Below are 24246 nucleotides of genomic sequence, written 5' to 3'. Positions count from 1 at the left end.
TATGTAATAATATAGAATAAAAATATACTATTAGTCCGATATTTGAAAATATGCATGCGTTCGTTGTCACTGTTAAACTGTTGTAATAACAATGGAATAATAAAATAATTTACTCAAATGTACATAATAATACATATACATATCCATAAAAACAATATTAAACGCAATAACTGTTTTGTACGCGAAAAAAAACCAATAGGTCCGTCGGGATTCGATCCCAAGACTCCTTTCTAATACGTCTACTCTACAGCGAACGGACGGAAGAAAATCCGTTCGCGACCATGGTCCCTTCGATGATTTTCCGACGTACCAAACACTCATGATCTGACAACATTGCGTACTTTAGACTCGACAACACTGTGGAAGTTAGACTAGTTGAGCTCGAATGGATTTAACGTAGTTCACAAATTCACCGTTCTCATAACGTAGGCGGCGGCAGAAAATCTGACTTTTTACACTATCGGTATTTCAGAACATGAGACACGAAGTCCCATAAGATGATAGGTCTATATTATACCTAGTCGGTGCTTGTATCACTTGTATTCAACAACATTATTTCAATTGCTCCTCGTCAATAAGTTGTTATTGAGATATCTGAATATTGATTATTATAAAAAAGATATAAACAGATTTAGCACCATAATATGTGTGTAAAAAGACCATTTACACACTATCTACATATTTTGCAAACAATAAATTTTTGCTCTTTCATTTGCGAATATCTCATTAAATATAAACGGTGCGATGAGAGCAATTTTTGATTCCGAGGGAGCAAATTGGGAGCAATTTTTTAAGATATAAATTGTTGAGAAACACTAATATTCGGCGCCATCTATTTTTCAGTGCCGACGGCCTTTGGGACAGCGAAGCAAGCATGTCGATAATCGAGCTCGAGCTTCGAGCCTCGAGTTACTTGACTCACCTTGAGATGTTCGAACTTTTTCGAATAGTCGTCAAATAATCTAATGCCCCATCACTGGTTACAGATCCCGAACAATTGGTTCCCAACTAGCTACCTAAATCAATGATCCCTGTTTCGCACTGTGAGGATAATGCCTGTCAGGCTCGGTTAAGATTATTTGTGGCCCAGAGCTATCAAATTTTCGGGGGCCTCCCTCGGTTAAAAAGCGGGGGCGGAAAGGCAAGGCGGGTTTTTTGTAATACAACACAACAAAATACATAAATCTTAAAAAATTCAAATTTATTTTAAATAAAATTAAATAACATTTAATCATAACGAAATAGAAGATCAGAACGGGACCCCCCGAATCGTGGGGTCTGAGATAACAACCCCCTCAAACCGCCCTTTGATCCGGCGCTGGTGTCTGTACTTGCGCGACAGTTCTAAGGCATATCTTTGTTTCAGGGTGCATGTGCATATTTTCTTAAGAGATCTTCGGTATATACCCTGTTGCCATTAGCGCAGTTTCCTTTGTGTAGTGGTCCGGAGGCAGCACGTCGGAAGAAACGCAGACTCGAATGGAAGTCGCAATAAGCCACCCCTTTGATACAAGTCGCGTCACGAACCCGGAGAAACATACCACTTTACTCTCTTTCCGAGGACATTATTTCACTGAAACATCCTCTCCTCCTGAGAATATACACTCCTTTGTTCTCAACAATTATTCGGCATATGCTAAACGGGCTAGCCGATAGAATTTTATATTCATCTATCTCTTTCGTTTAGCAAAGTGGCGCTATAAGCAGATCGATGGTCCTTGGCTTTATTAGTCCCTTCAAGAGGCTGGTGGAATTTTGGTTTAATTTGTTTCGCCACTGGTATTTCGTTTAAGTTATCCATAAGAATAATGTAAGTTCCAGAAAGAAGAAATCGATCATTCGCCGAGGGATTTTCATTTATTTTAATACAGATTCAAGAAAGAAAACATCCGATGAGAGAATAGTATCAATGCGTTTAGATTTCAATTAATTGTAAGTCCATTGTAGGTCCATATAAAAAGGTGGGTAGATGAAATTTATGATTTCATCGATGTAACTTTGGTTACTTCTTTCGGGTCCCCATTTGAAACTACCTCCTCGTGGTGAGACTCAGGCAATCGATATTAATCTCGATGAAGTATTGTAAATCGAGGATGATACCGAGCTAATGGTTGTGAACTTAGAATTCATTAGTATAGTCAGAAGAATGAACGTAAGATGGAACATTTCAGAATATTTTAAGACTAAACATAAAATAGAAAACAATAGTAATATTTATGCCTTCGTATATTCTAAATCAAATTTAAAATAACAATATCTATAAGATTAACGACTTCCTATGCTTTATGTTTCATAAAGTTAATCAACCATGGCTTTTTAGAAGCTCAATTATTAAAAGTATACATACCTACTTTTGTTTTGCTGTTCAAGTTTATATGTTTTTATCGTTTATACGTTTCATTAATAATTTATCATAATACTTTATAAATAGTTTCGACTTATCATTATCGACCAAGATCCGTTTAGCTGTTGGCGACTCAACATATTGAATAATAAAATAAATTGTTCGTTAATTTGCAATTAATCTACTTAAAGGCTCTAATTAAAATTATTCTTTTCTTCATATAATTTTTGTAATTCTTCTTTCGATATATGATCCCACATATGATTCATTTCATCCGCCGATGGAATAACGTCTTTCACTAATTTCAAATATTTTTCGATTGGACAGATCTCATCACATTCATCAAATTTATAAGGTATCAATTCCTCCGTGATACCAGTCCAAAGGAGCATCTAAAAATAAATAAACGTATGTTACTCAATTATTAATTCTATGTTGAAAATAATTTTTCTTTCGTGTAAATACAGTATTTGTAAATCAGATTGAACCGATAAATAAATATACTATTCGTAAGTCTAAGGAAAAGTTAAATATGAAATACTCAATGTGATATGTGAATGTAATTAATGAAATAATATCCACCTTAATAATTAGTATTATTCTACATTATAGAGAAATTACCCTAACAAACTGCTCGCCAGCTTTGTCTCTTAATTTTTCAAGTATAATGGCAGTTCCGTAATTTGGTAGTTCTGGTTCCGTGAAATTGTGAGCTCTCACGAACCCCGCAACATTTGTCTCGTGTCCGCTGTACAAGTAAATCTTTCGTGGTTTTCTACGTTCTTCGTTGAGCTTCATATTTTCAATGAATGTTTTAATAAGCGGACCACCATTCAAACGTCTCATCTGCGGCGTGTAAGAGCGGATTTCATATTCGAGCTTCACAATGCCTTGAATTTTTTTGTACACTTCATCGGTACACCATTTCGGCAGTACAAGATTCATGCTTTTCTGTAACATTATTCCAGAAAGCTTAATGAAAATAAAAACAGAGAAAAGATACAAGTTCCAGTAAATATGTAAATCGAATTAAAAAAATTTACAATTGTTACTATAATTTCATTAAGAGATAATTTAAGAAATAATGACTATACCTGTGATACCAGTAGATTATAAATTTCGTACGCTTGATTTGTTTTCGTTATGTTTAGACCTGTTGTTTCGCTAAGAAATTTAAATAGATCTTTGTAAACTGAGACTTTTTTAAGTACTTCTTCTGACTTTCTTACTTTTTTTAATGCGCCTAAATATCTGTAAAACACATAGATTGTTATTCATTTTGTACATGATCGTCAGTTATCAGAATTGATTTTTCAAATACTTTTATTCGTGCCGTTCGCTTTCACTTTTTTTTCGAGATGAAAAAAGAATATATATGTACTTAGAACAGAATGAATAGAACGCTTACATTGGAGAGAAATCTGGTTTCATCAGATTATCTACTTTCTCCGGCATATAATGCATTGGTATGGGCATCCATGGCATGTTAACATTCCATATCTGCGGTGAATTTGGAGGATAAAGTGCAGCCAAAACCAGTTGGAGAGACATCTTTGTTCGATCAAGGTCGGTACTTCGAGCATACACGTCACTGGGATGATATATACTTCCTAAGAATTTGTCATACCGTTCTCTTAGCATTTCTCCGATACGATATTCTCTCATTTTTCCTAGCTAGAAATTAACGTTATCGATTACCAAATATTTTTCATTTAGTTTACATTACTTTACTGATATTTTCATTAACAATTACATTTGTCATCTGTCCGAGACCCCATGGCTCGTACGTCGATACGCTGTAGGGATCATTCGGCCACAATTCTTTCTCACGTGGCGTTCGTTCTCCATGTCTCAGCAACTGATCAAATATTGAGGAATTGTATGATAAAGTATTACGAATCGATTTTATTATCGTAGTCTAAATTGGAAATTGCGCGACAAACAAGATGATGAAATATTGAGTAAAGATTGAGACTGCCTTATCTTGGAGTAAATGTCATCAACAAAAGAAATGTTTTTGGTAGTTATAAACAATATATCAAAAATAAAATAATTCATTCGCAATCCCCTTAACTGTAAATAAATGAATCGATTGCAAGTTGATTTTAATGCGTACTTACCACCTGCAATAATTCTACTCGAAGTTCTGCTTTCGTTGAATGTTGAAATAAACCTAATACAAAAACGAGTACTGTTAACACTAACTTTATATAAGCCATGTTGCAGAGAGAAAGATGTGAACCGAAATGTGAACTTCGAGAACTATGCTTCATACATGTCACCGCACGATCGCAACTGTATACTAGTAGCTACTATAAAGTGAAGCAACGTTGGTATATTATACATATACTCATGACCTTATCATTCCAGTTCCACGGAGGCCGGTATTGTTCTTTTATATTGTAAATAAATTTACCATTTACGTACGATCTCTGGTCAAAACAATACACATAATAAAAATGTGGAATAAGAATATTTTTTTAATACTTTTCATTCATAATTTATGAAAACTGTATATTTTATTAAGGACAAAATAGAATAACACACTCCAAGGAAAGATAATAAATAATTATAGCGAAGCACTATGTTATGCAATAGAGACTATTTCAATACAATTTTAAAGTACGTACGAATAAACATGTTCACTGAAATTTTCCCGGTATTACACTCTGTAACAATTGTTACGTTCAAATAAATTCGCGCGACAACTAAGTTGCGTCATATATGTTTAATTAAACACTGTACATATATGTATGAGTACACGCTCACGGACAGCAGCACCACCTAGAATTTATATTCGAGATACAGAAAGATAATTACATAATCTAATATAAACGGGCGATAACCAAATATCACGATAGGTCCGAGAAAAAAGACTTTTTCCAGTATTATGCAAAGTACACTTATACATTACGTACTCATATCGCCCGTGGACTATATTCTCAGAGATATATGCACTGAGATATCCCCTTAAGACGAGATATAGATCGGACTGCTTAGCAATTATTGTAGAATCACGTTGACGCAGGTAATAATCCACTATGCAACTAATACCATGCATTGATAGAACGCTACGTAATCAGTACATGAATGAAACAAAAATATAAAAACGTCGCCGCGAGAGGTTGAAAACGTTAGTTTAAACAGACTAACAAAGGAATTCTCTAACTTCCTGAATGTATTACAAAATCTACGAAAATAATTTATTACGTAACATTGTACATCTAAACAGTGCGATCTAATTTGGAAACAAAAATTACATCATGATTGTAATGTGCAATGTACGTTCATTATTTTGTATTCAAATATTATCGTGTTATTCTTCTGAAAATGAAAATTGCAAGGACGACGTAACTAAATTAATATTTTTGCTAAACTTTAGACTAATTTTTATTCACATATAACTTGATATACCCTAAAAACTATAACACATTTCAAGTTTATATGCAAATATGTCATATGTTATTCTGTATAAGATGAATAATATTATTTGTTTAATATTGTGTCTCCAAATTCAATTATACTCTTAAGTAGAATCGTACTTTTTTATTTCCGGGGATCATTTTAGCAATCGTATTAAAATATTAAACTTAATTTTGTACGATATATAATAGAGAAAGTTCATAAAAATATGTGTTTATGGCGTATTAGGCAAAAACTTTTGTAATTATTTTGGCGCGACTTTTTAAAAATTGGAACAGTTACGTCTTTTCTCATCGCCACCTTCAGGCCACAATGAGAATTGAACAGTTTAAATCTCGCGTTCGTGTGGTCCGTGTAACTTCCGCGTTACAATTAAAAATAAAAGTAAAGAATTGTGTTTTTCGAATTAGTATGCGTGAGAATCCATTAAATGTCAAAATATGTGTACAGCAGTAAATCATATCAACTCCACGACATCATTCTAACATTTTTGTTGCCTGATAAATTCAAGAAAAGGTCAGTGCTTTTAATGTTACGTACATTTTCTACATAACGGTTTTGTGCTTCATATACAGAAATTTACAAAAGAACCACATACTTCGAGACTTTTAATTTAAATCCATAAAAACTTGTTTTTTTTTATTAGAATTTTGTGTATACTGAAGGTTTGTTATAGCCATTATTAGGGCGTTTTATATTCAACGGAAACTCAAATTCTGTAATTTAAGTAGGAGACCTCATAAAAGTGTTACTTTATTCCCATGCGAAGTATGGTAATTATATTAGCAAAATTATCTATACTTGTTGTCGCAAATAATATGTTATAATATATAAAGCAAAAATATTTTGTTTCTATTTATTTTAACGTACTTTATAGAAAACTGAATGTACCAGTTTTCTAGAAATTTCATTTACTAGCTAAACTTTTAGTGAAAGTAAAAATTCAAATTGTTAAATAATCGGAATAAACTTGTTACATTTATTTCTGTTTAAATAATTTTTATACTTGCTATAAATTTACATCTAGCAAATATCTTATATTTTTGTATTTTTATATGAATTACGTTATATAATTACGTAAGTACATTGTATGTATTATATTGGCAAAAAGTTAACATCACAAAAAAGGAGTCGTAAAAGTCAAATAAAAAATTCGTTGGTTTATTAGAACTTTTATGCTACCATAGCGAAAATGAGTCGTATACATACAATATACAAAGTAATCTAACTTTAAAATATACTTATATCACTTAACTAAATATTTCAAAAATTCTCCGGACTCTATATATTCAAAATTCTTTAAATATACTTCTCATTTTATGGGTAATAATTAAAATATAAGTAGGGTAACTTTGAGTGCTTATTCTGTTCGAAAGATTACACATCGGTGGTATATGGATTCCTGTGTGTGCATTTTTTTCAGAAATTTAAACATTTTATAATGATTAAGTATGTAAATATGTGTAGTGCGTGCACATATTCTTTGTATTAAACCGTGTTATTTATGATAGAAACGTATATACAAATATATGAATAAGTTTGCTGTACTTAATATAAAAAAAATTGTTGCATGAGTACTTACCTCAAAACAGAATCAGGGAAAAATATTGAGGACTCTGTTGTTGGTTCTTTCTAAATATATATTACATATACAGAAAGTATAGGTTATGTTCAAATAGCCGCAGTTGTCTGTTGTAAACGTAACCATTAATTTGACAATTGTTCATTTCTAAAACTTGGATAGCAGGCGATATTATTTATTCGCTGTATGTGATTTCATTGCGAATATTTTATAGATACAGTAATTATTAAATCTGTAAGATACTTTCCTAACCTTTATTCCGGTATTACATACGATCGGAATATAGCATACAGACTATTTATTTATATAGGTATTTATTTCTTAGAACACAACGATATACTCATACAATAAACAATAGAAGAAATATGGATTATTTTATATGTAACATTGAACCAATCTAAATGAGATTATAAGTGCCAAGAACACAGGATTATGAGAGAATAATTGTGGTTTTAGTTTAATTTAATTATTGTACAATAATTATCAAACTTTGAAAAAATGTCTGTGAAAAGAAAACCAGATACACAAGTGCCGGCAGAAGAAAGTGATTTATTGTCAATCAGACCACTGGGTGCAGGTCAAGAAGTAGGACGGTCATGTATTATGTTAGAATTTAAAGGAAAAAAAATCATGTTAGACTGTGGTATTCATCCTGGATTATCTGGAATGGATGCATTACCATTTGTGGACTTAGTAGAAGCAGATGAAATTGATTTGCTATTAATTTCTCATTTTCATTTGGATCACTGTGGAGCATTGCCATGGTTTTTACAAAAAACCAGTTTCAAGGGACGATGTTTCATGACCCATGCAACCAAAGCAATTTATCGTTGGTTGTTATCCGACTATATTAAAGTAAGCAATATTGCTACGGAACAGATGTTGTATACAGAGTCAGATTTAGAAACCAGTATGGATAAAATAGAAACAATTAATTTCCATGAAGAGAAGGATGTGTTTGGAATCAAATTTTGGGCTTACAATGCTGGGCATGTATTGGGCGCTGCTATGTTCATGATAGAAATAGCTGGTGTTAAAATTTTGTACACAGGAGACTTTAGTCGGCAAGAAGACAGGCATTTAATGGCTGCTGAAATTCCAAATATTCACCCAGATGTCTTAATTACAGAATCTACTTATGGCACACATATACATGAGAAAAGAGAAGATCGTGAAGGAAGATTCACAAATCTGGTTCATGAAATTGTCAATAGAGGAGGAAGGTGTTTAATACCTGTGTTTGCATTAGGTAGAGCCCAGGAACTGTTGCTTATCTTAGATGAATATTGGAGTCAGCATCCCGAACTTCATGAAATTCCCATTTACTATGCTTCTTCTTTAGCAAAGAAATGTATGGCTGTTTACCAAACTTATGTGAATGCAATGAATGACAAAATTAGAAGGCAAATAGCTATCAATAATCCTTTTGTGTTTAAACATATTTCTAACTTGAAAGGTATTGATCATTTTGAAGATATTGGGCCATGTGTAGTAATGGCTTCTCCTGGTATGATGCAAAGTGGTTTGTCAAGAGAATTATTTGAATCCTGGTGCACAGATGCCAAAAATGGTGTTATAATAGCTGGGTATTGTGTAGAAGGAACATTGGCTAAAACTATTTTGTCAGAACCAGAAGAAATTACAACCATGTCTGGACAGAAGCTACCATTGAAAATGTCTGTCGATTACATATCATTTTCAGCACACACTGATTATCAACAAACTTCAGAATTTATACGTATACTGAAACCGCCACATGTTGTGCTTGTACATGGAGAGCAGAATGAGATGGGTAGATTAAAAGCTGCTTTACAAAGAGAATATGAGGATGATCCTAATACCACAATGGAGATACATAATCCTAGAAATACAGTAGCTGTGGAGTTATACTTTAGAGGAGAAAAAACTGCTAAAGTAATGGGCACATTAGCGATGGAAACACCAAAACCAGGACAAACGTTGTCTGGAGTTTTAGTAAAAAGAAACTTCAACTATCACATGCTAGCACCCTGCGACTTATCAAAATATACAGATATGAGTATGAGTCAAGTTATTCAAAGGCAAAGTGTATACTTTTCAGCATCATTACCAGTATTGAAACATCTTCTAACACAAATTGCTGGAAATTTGGAAGTTGTAGATGACAAAAAGTTGCGTGTCTTTAAAAATGTTGATGTTACGATTGATGGAAAAATTGCTACTATGGAATGGATTGCAACTCCTGTAAATGATATGTACGCAGATTCTGTTCTGACAGCAATACTTCAAGCTGAAATGATGGATCAACCACCAAAAGTGTTACCAGCACCTACGAAAATGGATCGAATGCATTTCAAGGAGTGTTTGATAGAAATGTTACAAGAAATGTTTGGTGAAGATTCTGTTCCGAAAATTTTTAAAGGTGAAAAACTGTATGTGACAGTTGATGGGAAAAAGGCACACATAGATTTATTAAATTTAGAAGTAACTAGCAAAGAAGATGAAACTTTTCAACAAATAGTACAAACGGCAGTAACGAAATTACATCAATCACTGGCCCCGCCATGTGATACAATTTAAAAAGTAGTATTTTTACTATACGTACATTAACATGTTTGTTTATAAGATTATTATTTCTTCAATAATATGGACTGTCAAGTAATTAAAATCTGTTTATTTACTGTACAATTCAATGGTATTATACAAATGACTTCGTTTGTGCATTTTTATAAATATAATAGTAACATTGATATATAAAAATATAAAAAATAAATTCATATTTAAATATTTTTCATACAATATCATTAAATTTTGTATAATGTACAATGATTCCTACCTCTATTAATCTATAGTAAACTTTCATATAACAATTATTAAAAATAATGGTGAAGTTATTCTAGTATAAAAATATTTTTATATTCAAATTCTACATCTAAAATAATGTTTGTTTCATTCTTTGAAGTACAATCATTAAATATACCATCATCACATGTACAAGTTAAATATATAATTCATTATTGTAGATTAGAATATGAGCCGTTTATAGGCCAAAGTGACTACCTCCACATTTTGGATTTTTTGAAATTTTAGTGCCAAAGCACTTGATTGATGTGTAACTCATTATATTTTGATATTGTTATTAAGTTAATCACTTTGGTAAATGAATAGCTTATATATAGAATAGTGTAAATATGTAGAATTCAAATAACAGTGAATGTATGCAAAAACATAACATTGCAGATTCAATAAATAACATTGTAAATAGTAAACATTTAAAACATGATTAATTAGGGAAATTATGTTTAGAAGACATACGAATATAATACATTACAGGTTGTATTCAGAGAGATCTCCCCATGCTGGACCAACTTTAAGCTTTACTGGTAATGGTACAGCAAGTTGACATACCTGTTCCATTGATTCTTTTACTATTGTTGCGACTTGTCGTAAATCATTTATGTTTACCTAAAATTATTAAATTTGACATAATATTTGATACATTTTCAAATGTAAAAACTTCCTTAAAAAGGCTTTAATTTTACTTATCTATAACTTAATGCGCATGCGGAGATATGAAATATAACTTTAAAAACTTATTTTGCATTTGGAAATAGTTTTATGTGCGCCACCATATACGTTGTATACAATTTTATGGAACGCGTACCTCATACAGTAATTCATCATGAAGTTGTAATACCAAGAAGGCACCTCGTTGTTGTGCTTCTCTGCTATTGCTTCTTAATTTTCGCGTAGAATGAACAATAGGCATAATAGCGGTTTTTTTTTTTTTTTTTGTAAAATAAAAGTTGCTGAACCTTGAACTTTAGTGTTCACCGCTTGACGTTCCGCTTTGGCTGTATAACAAAGCATTTATAATGATTCGATCATACATATTAAAGCAATGTTTATCATGTATAGATAATAGATAATTAATAGTGTTACTGTTGAAAAAAATTTACACTTTTCTGATGAACTTGTGCTTGTCAAACTGGGAAGTACCCTACGCCTTTCTAGAATAGTTGTTACATATCCATTATTACGTGCTTCTTCTAATGTACTGTTCAACCATTTCGATAGACCTGGATATGCATTCATAAAAGATTCTAAAAACTCTTTTGCTTTTTCTTTATCTACAGATAAATGTTCTGCAAGTGTTTTTGCTCCCATACCATAAATCATTCCGTAACATAATTGTTTTGTATCGTGACGCATTTTATCATCAACCTATCAAAAAAAATATTTAAAATAATTGAAATTTATATTCAACATGAACTGTATTACTAAAATTTCACATACTTGGTGTTCAGATACATGGTTCCAATTTGCTGCAATATTTTTAAAAATATCACCTGGTTTCCTCATAATGTCACACAATGTTATATCTTTGGAAAAATGAGCTAATATTCTTAATTCCAGTTGACAGTAGTCTGCCGACAGCATAATATTGCCTATAGTAGGGACAAATGCCATACGAACACTTATCACAAAGCTGTTATCCTCTGAATTAAAGTCCTTTGGTATATATTGTAAATTCGGTTCATGCATTGATAATCTACCAGTCAATGTGCATGTAACACAATTACCGTGAATACGGGAACTGCGTTGAGCTAAATTCAATATTGGATAAATAATCTATAGAACAAAAGAATAAAATAATACCTTAGACTTTATTTTATTACATTTTTTATACGTTCTAGTAGAATTAAACTACGCTTTTTTAATCTTTTTGAGTACATACTTTAGATTGAGTTCCATTCAATGTACGCCATGACATAACAAGGCTAGCTATAGGATGATCAGATTGACCTAATACAGCTTTATTAACGCTGACTTTCTTTCCTTTATACAAACCTAAGACCTAAGTGATTAAGAGTTCCACAATGAAATTAATGTAATTTAGACGAATTGAACATATTTTAAGAGGATATTTACAAACCTCGCCAACTTCTCTAGATGAAGAAAAATTGAATTTTTTTCCAGACAATGCATATGCCCGTTTTTCTAACGATATCATTTCTTCATGAATAACAGAAGATAAATCTTGTAATGACTTTAAAGAGACACCTAAACCAGTTAATTCCATACATGCTATTAGAGTTACTGTCTTCATTTCAATGTCTAAAATGCAATTCAATATTCCATTAAAATAAGGAAATATAGAAATAGTGGATTCAACTTATGCACGAATATAAATTACATATTACAAATAACATATAACATATTATCACCTTTAAATGTGTACAATAGTGTTGGGCTCATTTCTTTTAATTTATCTAAAAGAATATCTGTTATATGCCATACAAGTACAGTTTCTGCAGATGCTCTGAATTCCCCTGGTATTGAGCTTTTCATATTTAATCCAGGTCCTATTTCATGGCAAGCGCCTATTCGCTTTGTTATGAAACACCCTTGTGGGAAATATTCTTTCACCTATTTACAATATGAATACTTTTTAAAATATATACTGTATTTACTATACAAAATATTACTTAAGCTTGTTACTTTAAATATTTACGATTTTAACTAAAATTGAAAATTTATATATTTTCTTACCATTTCGTTAAAACTTTTCTCACAAACTTTGCTATCGTATAACCAATTTGCTACTTTTGGGTCTAAAAATTTGCAACTTGCAGAAATACCGCAACACTCAAACAAGATTTTAAACGTTTCTTTAGTTGCAAAACATTTTACATGTAACTGTGTATTACCAAGTAATTCTTTTAACAGCTTCATCTGTTCCTTACTTGGAACTTTTAAATCTGTAAGAATATTGCTTCAGTATTGTTTCAAAAGAAAGTCGGTATTGATATAATTTCACGTACCCTGGTCATTGGAGAAGGAAATATAATATGCAATATTACTTTCCCAAGAAATAGCTGCACCACAGACTTTCTTATCTTCATAAACATAATTTTCTGTTTTTTTAGATCTCTTTTTTCGATCAGTAGTGGTTGAGCTAATAATTTTGGAGCCAATAGTATTTGCGTCATTGTTATACAATTCGCAATTTAAAGCCAAGGCAATATATCTTTTCTGCATTACTTCCCGTTTGAATAAATTAAATGTTGGTCTATCGCTTCCAATTTTTATAATATTTAACGTGTTCCAATTAGTGTTGTCATTTATGTTACTGGAAATCTTAGTTTTTGAGCATGTCTCAACAGTTTTTTGTGTCTTTTTTACACTACTTTTAGATTTCTGCAAAAGTTTTGCAGACTTCATTGGAGTGTCATCTTCTGAATTTGAAATTGCGCTATCAATGCTATAATTTTTACGAATAAGTGCATTGTGTGCAAGTATTTCCTTCAAGGTCGGTTTAATATTACATTTCTCGACTTGTATCGCATTTGAAACAGAATTCGAATATTTTTTAACATCGTCCAATACTTCATTAGAAGTTTTTTGAGTATTTACCTTCCTCTTTTTTTCAGACTCCAGTTTACTTCTCATCTTAATACTTGTAGTAGGTGAATGCACATTTTGGGAAGCGATTATAATATCATCTGAGTCTGATTTGTTAGAATCTAATGATAATGCGCGATTTTTGCTAAAAACAATGACACTTGCTACGGGTGATTTTTCCACAGGCATTATATCCTTAAATCTATGTTCTTGTGTTACTTTTTTTAAACTCTTAGGAGTGTCTGAAAATTTTATATCGCGGTTCTTCTTCATATCAGGTGTAGAATGACTTGTTCCAGCACTTGCCATAATATGCTGTATGTTTGTATTTTTTATATTCCTAATACTACGTTTAACTGATATTACTTCATTATTTTTGTCATTAGTTTGATTAAATTTCTCTGTTAATTTTTGTGATTCGTTCCAAGAATCATCGTTCCATGAAAGTAAATTCTGTTTTGCAGACGAGACTGTAATATTTAGAGAATTTTTATTTACGTTCGTAACTTTTATATTATTCTGAGTTCGTGTTTCTATACAATCGTTTTGAATAGTTTGTAAATTTGTTTGTGCTTTATTTTCTGTTGTTAGTTTCGGTTCAGATAATTTAGTTTCTTCGAATTCGGAGAAATTTAACGATCCAATTATATTTTGTTCGAGAACATTACATATTTGTGTATCGAGATTTAAACTATCATCGAACAAACTAGGACTTCTTGAAACTCTTAGTTTAATATTATTTTCAAAACTAGATGTTTGTATAATTGTATTCAAATCTATTCCATCTGAAATTTTTGTTTTTTTAGTTGGTATGTTATTTGAGTGATGAGGACTTTCTGTGTCGTTTATTGGATGCTTAACACTACAACTTTGAAATCTATTATTTTGACTACCTTTGAAATGGATCAAAGATTCACTATTCCGCCTTCTTTCAGAATCATGTCTTATTTTGGGACTACTGTCCTCAAAAAAATCAAACGAAAGTTGTTCGTTTTGTGAATCTGAGAAGTCTGGAATTTGTAGTTGCAATAATTGATCAGTAAGTCTTATACTATCATTTTTGCTGCCTTGAACTAAATTATTCTCCGGGCTACATTTAGAATCTTTAACGTTCTCAGTGATATTTTGATTAATTTTAGATTTTTCATGTTCATGTAATTTATTATTTAACGTGTTTTGTTCGTGAGCAATAGAATTAACATTATTGGTAGCTGATGAGTTTAAGTACTGTATAGTATTTTTTTCAAGTCCATTATTTGTTTGTATCTTATCTTCCGAAGTACATATAGAAATTTCAACACTTGTTTGTATACTTGTACATTTTGTACTTTGAAATGTGTTTTGTTTTATTTGTGAATTAGCTATACTATCAGATTTGTTTGTAATAACAGACTGTTCATTTGGCTTCCATGACATATCCTGCAGTCTCAGTTCATTCTAGAATTACATAAAATAATCGTTATGTTCTAAACTAGTTTAGAAGAATATAATTAATCTTAATCGTAATGATCGCATACCTGAACTAATACTCTGGCTTCATGTACTAACATAACTGCAGCTTCATGTGGTGTTAGACCATCTCTCCCAGTAACGAACACAGTCCTCATTTTATTTCGTTTTACTGCATCTGATTCATGCTCTCCATCCTGTTCTTTTTCGCTAATACATAATTTTGGCCAATATATTTTATAATTATATTATAGTTATTAATATATATTTTATTAATTGTGGTATACCTTTCGAAAGGAATCGCTTTATAAAGTGCACGTTCAACATCAAGTTCATTAGCAGTTGCTAAATCTGCTACATTTGTGATTCCTTGTTTGTAAAGACTTCTCGCACGAAGTCCATTTAACATTGGAAGACGCAATAAATCTAGTAATTCTCTACATACACCGAATTGTAAACGTGCTTGAAATTGAGAAACCAACAATTCCATACAATCCCAACCCAACTGTTTACAAAATTGTGTGACCATGCCTATGCAGAAATGTTAAATATAGAAATGTTAGTACATAGACGCCTTTTCCGTAGAGAGTATTTGGGTAGAAAATATTACCAGCAAATGTAGAAGCAGATTGTTGTAAGCTTTGAAGAACTCCACGACAGCAGCCGTATTTCTTGCAAACTGTGTTAAGAGGAACTTCGCGTACTAAATCATGTAAAGCCAGCGCAGTATAGAATCGCTTATGTATATGAAGCTACAAATAAAGTATACAGATATATAAAATTTGTATTAATTTCAAATAATTATGATATATTTATAATACAGCGATAATTAACAGATAATTTACTGATTTTCCTGGTCGAACTATGCCTTTAATAGCTGATGTTAAAAAACGTTCTTCTACACCAACAAGCTGGCCAACTCTGCGTTCACTTTCTGAAAGCATTTTCCATAATTCTAAGAAAGTCATCCAATCGATAGTTCCAATTTGACTTCCAGAACTGAGGGGTGTCACTAAATATATTACATGTAATTCTGTATCCAAGACAAAACATCGTCTTGCTTTTTGTAGCTCTTCCAGTAAAAACAGACCATCTTTAGGTGGTATCGAAGCAGCCAAACATGCTTTTCCAAAAGCAGTGGCTACCCATCGATGCTCCTCTTCAGTCTTTTGTAAACTAGGATAATATTAAACTTTTTATATAAAGTACAAAAATTTCGTTGAACATAAACGTTTATAAATACTACCTATTAATATACATACAGCAGAAACTCATTGTCTATTAAAAATTTAATTGCTTCATTTGATGGATTGTTTGAGTTGTGTTCACTGTTTAAATTTACTAAAGTACATTTAGTGTACAATTCGAGATCTGATGGAGTGTATACAGCTTCGCTAGCTATAGCTTCCAAAAGTGCTCGAATTAAAGGTCCTGAGTCTTGGAGACAAGACTCGATTGGTTCCAAAGTAGCCGATAACAATGATTCAACTGCCTTTTTCTCATTTGGTTTACACATAAGAATACTTTCACCTACATTATATATAATTGCATTACATTTAAGTACATAGGAGTATGATGTTTCATCTTATTATATTATCTTACCTGCTGTATCTTTCCCCATTCTACCCGCACGACCTATCATTTGTTTGTACGTAAGACTATCTAATAATCTACCACCAAACATTGGAGATCTAACAATTACTCTTCTTGCCGGTAAATTTACTCCGCTACTTAAGGTTGATGTTGCAACAAGTACTCTTAAAGATCCAGATCTGAAATGATTAATATGGGGTTAAAGATATTAAAGTAGTTGTATTTCAATTAGGTAATTAAATACCTGAAAGATCCTTCTATAATATCACGTTCATCCATAGTAAGGCCAGCATGATGAAAAGCAATTCCAAATGAAACTGTGTTCTTAAGCACATTATCCAAACCTGTTGGACTACGTTTTAATTGTTCCAATGTTTCAGAGATTAATGTAGAATCTAGTTGCTGTCTTAAAGTCTCACCAAGCGGTGTATTCTCTCGACCTAAAAAATACAACTTTTAAACAAAGATTTTCTTAATGGTATGGCCATAGCAGTTTTACTAACTACGTATCAAATTATTAAACACACCTAATTTGAAAAAGGCAGCTGCTACTTGTTCAGCTAACTTTTCACACCAATTTTTTGTTGGACAGAAGATTAATACACTATGCCCATCAGATATTGTTTCAATGCATAGGTGAAGAATATCATCTGAATCCATAGTAAGTTCTGGCATTGGTATTAAACTTCTAATAAGACATAACTTATTGTCGTAAATATTTTTACCAAACTAAAAAGAAAGAGATAATTTTATTAGTTTTTAATCATATAAACGGTTCACTTCTGCTTATAATACAGCACCTTGCATTGTTCATTTAAAGGTACTGGTCTAAAGTCTGTCTTGTATAGTTCTGCGTCTAGCCACTCTGCCAAGAGGGATAAATTTGGAAGGGTTGCTGACATACCAATCAATTGTATATTAACATTTTCATCCCTGTAACAATATAAAATTAGATTTTCTGTATTTATAATGATCTGTCATCATCAGTAACTTAGAATATAATTGATTCTCTACTGGTTCAACTGAGTAATGAATGGATAATAGTAAATATGCATTGATTACCTAAGAGTGATATATTTTAATTTTGTTAGAAGTAATTCTAGAATATATCCTCTGTACGGATCGCCAACAAGATGTAATTCATCGATCACTACAGCTCCTAAACTGATTAAATCATTTTCTTCCATTAAACGATTTACTAAAGAATTTGCTTTTTCAATTGTTGCTATTGCAATTTGGGTAGCAGCAAATCCTCCAGGAGGGGTTATACCACCCATAAATCCCTGTACTCTAACACCACTATCAGATAATAAATCCTACGAAATTAAATTCAAAATTTAAAGAATTTAAAATACAGAAAACTTTAAAATTCAAGCATTCACAGAAGAATTAAATCTTACTTGAAAATAGTACATTTTTTCTCTGACAACAGATACAAAGGGCAGAATAAAAATTACTTTCTTTCGCTGTTCTAGTACTGTTTTTATCATGAGAATCTCTGCCACTAATGTTGTTACTGCTGATGTTGGAGCAGAATATACAAGATTGCGTTTTTCGTCAATCACTTTATGATTTGATAAACATTCAACTTGCCATGCAAACATATTTTTTACTCCATGTATTTCATATTTCTGAAAAACGTAATTATCAATTTTTAAGGTAACAGGTAATTTAAAACATTTCATGTTAATGAATGATACGAAGTAAATATATTGCCTGAAGAATATTTGGTGGTAAACCCCAAGAACGTAATTTACACCGATCCTGAGTAGCAATAGTAGAAATAGAAGGATTTATCTCCGTTGATTTTTCAATATTACTTTTTGTAATGCTACTTGTTGACAATTTTACACTGGTTATGTCTTCTATTACATTGTCTGTAGTATCATGTTTTACATTACTGTTGTCATTATTTGCGACAGGCAATTCAGATGTATTAGACTGTTTGAGCAATGTATTTGTTGTATTTATGTTTGATGAAAGATCATCCTTTGTACAATTATTACTAACATTTTCTTTAGTTAGTTTGAACAATCCATTTCTCTTTTTTAAGGAAATATTGCTTTTCATCTTTAGCTTATTCGATACATTGATTTTGTTATTACTGTTTGACCTTGTTACTATACTTTTTTGGAGTTCTTTATAGTCTGAATTATTCCGACTTAAACTAATTTTTGTATCGATTGATCTGCTCAATATATTGCTTTGCTTTGATTGAATTGTTTCAGTGATATCCTTTGACTTATTCGTTACTTCAGAAAGTTGTAAGGAATTATTTTTAAAATATTTTTCCATATCACTGTCATTATCAACAATATCCATATTTTTAACTTCAGCCTGAATACAGGCATTCAACGTATTATCCCCGAAGGATGGTATTTTATTAATAGACTGCATTTTGTTTATTTAATGTTATTTGAATAAAATTATATTTCAAAAACATCTAAAACCAGTCCTAATAGGTTTATACAATTCATGATTCATTTCATTGAGTTTCATTTTCTTACAATTTTTCTATAATATTTACACATAATTTCACAGCACAATAAGCGTTTTGTATGATTTTCCAGTTTAATTCATTTCAATTAATTAATTTTACTAATTTCATATTTACAATTAAGATAATTAAAGTAGTTTTTCGAATATAAGATAGATCATTATATAAATACAATATTTATTTATATACAAAAATAATAAAAATTGGAGTAAACGTCACAAATACTTCATTTTTCATAGCTTGATTAATCTTTCTGTATTAAACAATTTATATAGTGTAAGACCAAAAATGACTGCACAAATAAGTATTCATTTTCACTGCATTTTTTCATTTGGATAAGCATCGATCCTTTATTAAAACCAAAACGGTATGAACAAAACAAAGTTTCAAACGCACGTGATCAACGTACAACCACGCGTCTCAGCTGTCTCAGCTGGTCTCAGCATTGTTGTGTACTGTAGAGTCAGTATCTACTTAATGTCAGTATTTAAAATTGTCTACAAGTACACCACAATAAAACATAAATGTTAGATAATATTGTGAGTCATTTTTGTTTGAAATAAAGGAAATATCCATAAAAAGATATATTTTCCATAACTCCTCAATCACCCTAGAGTCACTATTTGGAAGGCAAATCCTTTCTCACATTACGATACTTCATGGCCATTTACTCCAAAGTGTATATCTTGTTTTTAAACTTTTGGATGAATAAATTATATATATTTGAGTATTATCTATTGTAGCAGCTGTGAAAGTTGATGAAACATAACAATTTTTTAATCTGCTATCGATCGTGCATTAAAGATTACATTCGTTTGATTTATTTTATAGAAATGAATTCCGAAATAATTACTTTTTTCACCTTTTTATATACATATGTAGTATCTATGTAATAAGTTATAAAATAATTTTATAGCTCTTAGGATGTATATATGAGAATTAGAGTATACGTTTCAATGTTTTTGGAAGAGACGCGTGACGCAAAAAATATATAAACCAGGCACTATATACATACATAAATATATAGGTTTTAAAGATATATATTTCTGAAGTTTCAGTTACTGCAGCACTACGCAAAAATATACCAAGTTTCCAATTGTTGTTATATGTCTGAAATCTCTACCTTACGGGAAAAATTCAGTACCTAGAAAACTCTCAAAAAGATTTGTACACTAACGTACAAACTTGGCTTCCGCTAGGAAAAAAAGTGACGTACGGAAAGGGCCTCCTACAGCTTAATAAATTTATTTCAAATATTTAAATAAATGTTTAACCAAATGTTAATTTGGCATAAATTTCAGTAACTCCGAGACCAACTGGTAGGAGGTCTTTCCCTTACATTACTTTTTCCTCTAGCGGAAGCCGCGAGTTTGCTCGCGGGGGTACTTTGTAGTAATGTGTGTAGATTTAGAAAAGAGGACTACATACGTAACTCAAAGGGTATGACCTAAGGGGTTAGAGGATGTAGCCAAATGGGGACGACAATTTAGAAAAGGAACGGAAAATATATATACATATACATCCGTTAACCGTGAATGCTTGACACAAAATGAAGATTCCCTGATGGCTGTTTCTCTCGTAGTGACTGTACACGGGGATCTGCCAGCCGAAGTTTGGGGTAACTTGGCGGGAATACATTTTCCGGTTCTGCACAAATCATTTTACAAAAATTCAATGTTTCTAGCAAAGTAATTGTTACAACCATTAGATATGTAATGTATGTTATTAATAATTTCTTCAAGTATTGTATAATGGAATATGTTATAAGACATAACCACCAGAAAACGAAATATAAAGCAATAATATGAAGTTTGAATTTTGGAGTAGACTGTTCCTTGAAATTAATGAATACATTTTGCTTTAAGTATTTGAAGAGATGGAAAATGTTACTATTTGAATTAGATAGAAATTATTGGTCATTGTAGTAAAATGTGTTTTGGAAGGGTTTAAGTAGTTTTTCTTATTATATGTTGATTATAATAATTGATGGTGCACACGTTAGAATAGAAACGTAATAAAATTTAGCTTGCAATTTTCATGAAACGAAATTTAAATTTATTTTGTACTCTATTAAAGAAATATACATTTTTTTTATTGATACCCGATAGATTTAGATGTGAAACATAATTTTCTTAAAAGTATATAGGATTCTTCAATTAAAACCAGTTTCTCGTGTTTCTATCTGTTAAGATCTTAAATCTTATGTAAGAGTTTGTTTAGAAAAATGGACATTCCTTTAATTTATTTTGTATGTACTCTCAGAACAGTTTTTAAAATTCATAAATATTTAATCTGAAACTAATAGTTTAAAAGTATTCTGCAATTGAAATATCGTTTATTGATATATCGACGAGAAAAATGTATTCATTTTATTAAAATTGTGTATACATACTGTAATTACATTTTTTTGACATCATTGTCGTCCAGAGATTATGCCATCTGTCGGTCAATTTTTGAACATTTTTCGAGACACCCAATGGATAATAGAAATAGAAACAAACATATGTAAAGTGAAGTTGACAAAAACAGTACAGTTTAAAATAAATAAAACACTTGTTTGTCAGAAAAAGTTATAAATAATGTTTTGTGCACAAAGTATTAACACTGTAATTTATAACTTTTTGTTAAAAGTTGTAAATAAATATGGTTATACTTCTAATAATAAAACTCTCTATTTCTGCACGTTGACTTCCGGAAATATTTTTGTGAAAATGTATACATATATTAAAAATTTATAATGCGATACAATTTCTAATATAAATACTGAACAATTTGATTTATTCCGATTGCAATCCAAACATGAAATTCGCTTGATCAGTATAACGTGGACTAGTTTGAAATTGATCGTTACATTATATGTGTATAATCAATTCAGAACGCTGCAGTGTTTTATGCAACTGCCTTCATGATGAACAGTTCGATTATTCTCTTTGAATAGAACATTTTTGAAACAGTGTTCAATCACCTTACTTTTTTTCTATATTTTGAGTATGGTAAAATAATTAGATCATTTAATATTTGGGCGTTCTACGTAACAAATATAAAAATGTATCAAAATTGCAATTACAATTTCTCAAAAGTTCACAAACCGAGAGCGTATAAGTTTAAAAAAATTGATCACCGCTATCTTCAGTCATTACCTATATCTACATCTAATTGGAAACAAATGGTAGCTCGGTCTGAATGAGTAGTTTTAAAAATGGTAGGGATATCCTAGTGACATTTAACAGGGCAGAAGCTGGAAGAACTAAGCAGAGTTATCGTAGTATAAAAATACATCCGGCAGCGTCAGTTGCCCCTTTCAATTTTAGAAGGATGTTGTGACGTTCACCTAAAATAAGAAAACTTCGGATATTTATATAAATATAGTTTTTTGTTTACTCTTTTAAGGGTTCCATCAGGTTCATGATAAGTTAGAAACTCGATTGAACTTTATTTATTTGTTTATTATACCGAGTTCCGGATGATCCTGTACACTATAAATTCGTAGAGTCCGCAGTCTAAAAATAAGTGTGACGTTCTTCGAAGCGGATTAAAAAGAATATTTATTATCGAATGACAGGATCATCACCATTGGAAAATGCCTGTGAATGATCAATGATGAAGGAATCATATCGAGATGACTTTAATTTCACAGCTGAGTAGAAATATGGAAATAAGGTGCACATTCATCGTTCATACTCGACACATTCTCCGTCAGGAAACACGGAGCATTTAAATATTAAATGGAGGATCTTGCTGTGGGATGCGTTGATCAATCGCGCATTTATCAAAATTAACATTTACTATTCGATCCTGCATGTCTCAAACGGTTTACGCTGTGGATCTTCCGCATAACTGAGTACATACTTCGCCGATTTCTCGACGTGTTGCGTCCCGCAGGAAGGTGGCAGACAGGCAATAATGGAATAGACGCTCAATCAAGCTGTAACTGGCACTCGTTTACATCTAATAAGTGGAAAGCTGGAACGGTAATAGGTATAATCGCATCAGACGTAATGTCGCGATGTATGTATTTTATCCGACGTTTACTTGTCACGAACGCGCTTACTCGTCCTCTTTTCTTTATCGGTTTATTAATCAGAGGACAGAAATAAATTAATAATGTTGACACACGTACCGTTTTGTGCGCCGCACGATTTTATCAACTATGAAACTGTTCAGACGGTTTCATAGAACCTTGATGTTAGTTCACAAGTGAATGTAAATAAAAGGACATGAAACTCTTTTAGGTTTTTGTAATATCCAATTTTGCTTTGTAGTTACAGTTTTCTAAATGAAAACTAGCTTACAAAAATAAATTATAAAATTTGTATCGTTACAAGGTAATATTCAAGTTGCTAAAAAAAAAAACTTTGTGCGCATAAATTGAATACTTCTAAATAGTGCAAAGGATATTTCTATATACAATGCATAGGTTGTAAAGTTAAAGGTACTACAGTTAAACATTTCCAGAATTATATAGCAGGGTGGATTAGCTGGTTAAATTATATTTTTTTTAAATGTAACGATTAAGGTTCTAGGCTGGTAACCTTGATTCTTTAAAATACTTCTGTAACAAAATGTGAAGGAACTCTTGCACTTTGGTTTTGGAAAATGGAAACGTTCAATTCTTTTTCAGGCGCGTTCAGGTAGCAGTCAAGTTTCAACAAAATAGAAGAGAAAAATAAATGGTGACATAACTGTACAAAGAAAACAATAACACAAGTGATATTTCGTGGCATATCCTTAGAAATGAGTAACTGCCCTATCATTTTCTGTACATGTATACTCTGAATGTTTATCAGATTTCTTTAGGACGAATACTCTGCCATATTTGATATACTATTTCAAATAATTTGTTATTATTTCTAAATTGTGCGGTTTTCAATTTTTATGGTAAATAATTCTAAAGGTTTTCAATAGGCTAGAATCTGCACTTTGGGATGATCGTTCGCACGGAATTTCCTTTGTCGGTTAGCCAACATTTTCCAT

The 24246-nt window shown here is 31.4% G+C and overlaps 3 protein-coding genes across 3 annotated transcripts; 1 reads left to right on the top strand and 2 right to left on the bottom strand.

Annotated features, from left to right (window-relative positions):
* Window positions 1-2369: 2369 nt before the first annotated feature.
* Window positions 2370-5276, bottom strand: LOC107192282 (venom acid phosphatase Acph-1-like). The gene is made up of 7 exons (XM_015581498.1): window positions 5263-5276; window positions 4465-4517; window positions 4098-4202; window positions 3753-4018; window positions 3439-3595; window positions 2966-3295; window positions 2370-2736 (listed from the first exon to the last, which is right to left on the bottom strand). Exons 1-7 carry the CDS (start codon window positions 5264-5266, stop codon window positions 2539-2541), a joined length of 1113 nt encoding a protein of 370 aa, XP_015436984.1. The 5' UTR covers window positions 5267-5276; the 3' UTR covers window positions 2370-2538.
* A 2418-nt stretch (window positions 5277-7694) lies between these two features.
* On the top strand, window positions 7695-9908 carry LOC107192280 (cleavage and polyadenylation specificity factor 73). Its single transcript, XM_015581497.1, has one exon. The coding sequence runs from the start codon at window positions 7848-7850 to the stop codon at window positions 9906-9908; it is 2061 nt and encodes a 686-aa protein (XP_015436983.1). The 5' UTR covers window positions 7695-7847.
* A 747-nt stretch (window positions 9909-10655) lies between these two features.
* On the bottom strand, window positions 10656-19172 carry LOC107192275 (DNA polymerase theta). Its single transcript, XM_015581493.1, is given in 22 exon segments — window positions 10656-10793; window positions 10993-11107; window positions 11110-11182; window positions 11288-11552; window positions 11625-11960; window positions 12067-12186; window positions 12265-12446; window positions 12557-12758; window positions 12882-13090; window positions 13154-15170; window positions 15251-15392; window positions 15470-15713; window positions 15793-15934; window positions 16028-16358; window positions 16445-16712; window positions 16785-16954; window positions 17020-17215; window positions 17303-17504; window positions 17576-17708; window positions 17838-18091; window positions 18176-18406; window positions 18492-19172. Coding segments are annotated over 22 exon segments (6651 nt in total).
* Between the last annotated feature and the right edge of the window lie 5074 nt (window positions 19173-24246).

The sequence above is a fragment of the Dufourea novaeangliae genome, unplaced genomic scaffold, assembly GCF_001272555.1.
Source record: "Dufourea novaeangliae isolate 0120121106 unplaced genomic scaffold, ASM127255v1 scaffold310, whole genome shotgun sequence".
In the NCBI taxonomy this organism is placed as follows: domain Eukaryota; kingdom Metazoa; phylum Arthropoda; class Insecta; order Hymenoptera; family Halictidae; genus Dufourea; species Dufourea novaeangliae.
The sequence above is the reverse complement of the archived record's forward strand: the minus strand, read 5'-3'. Positions and strand labels throughout refer to the sequence as shown.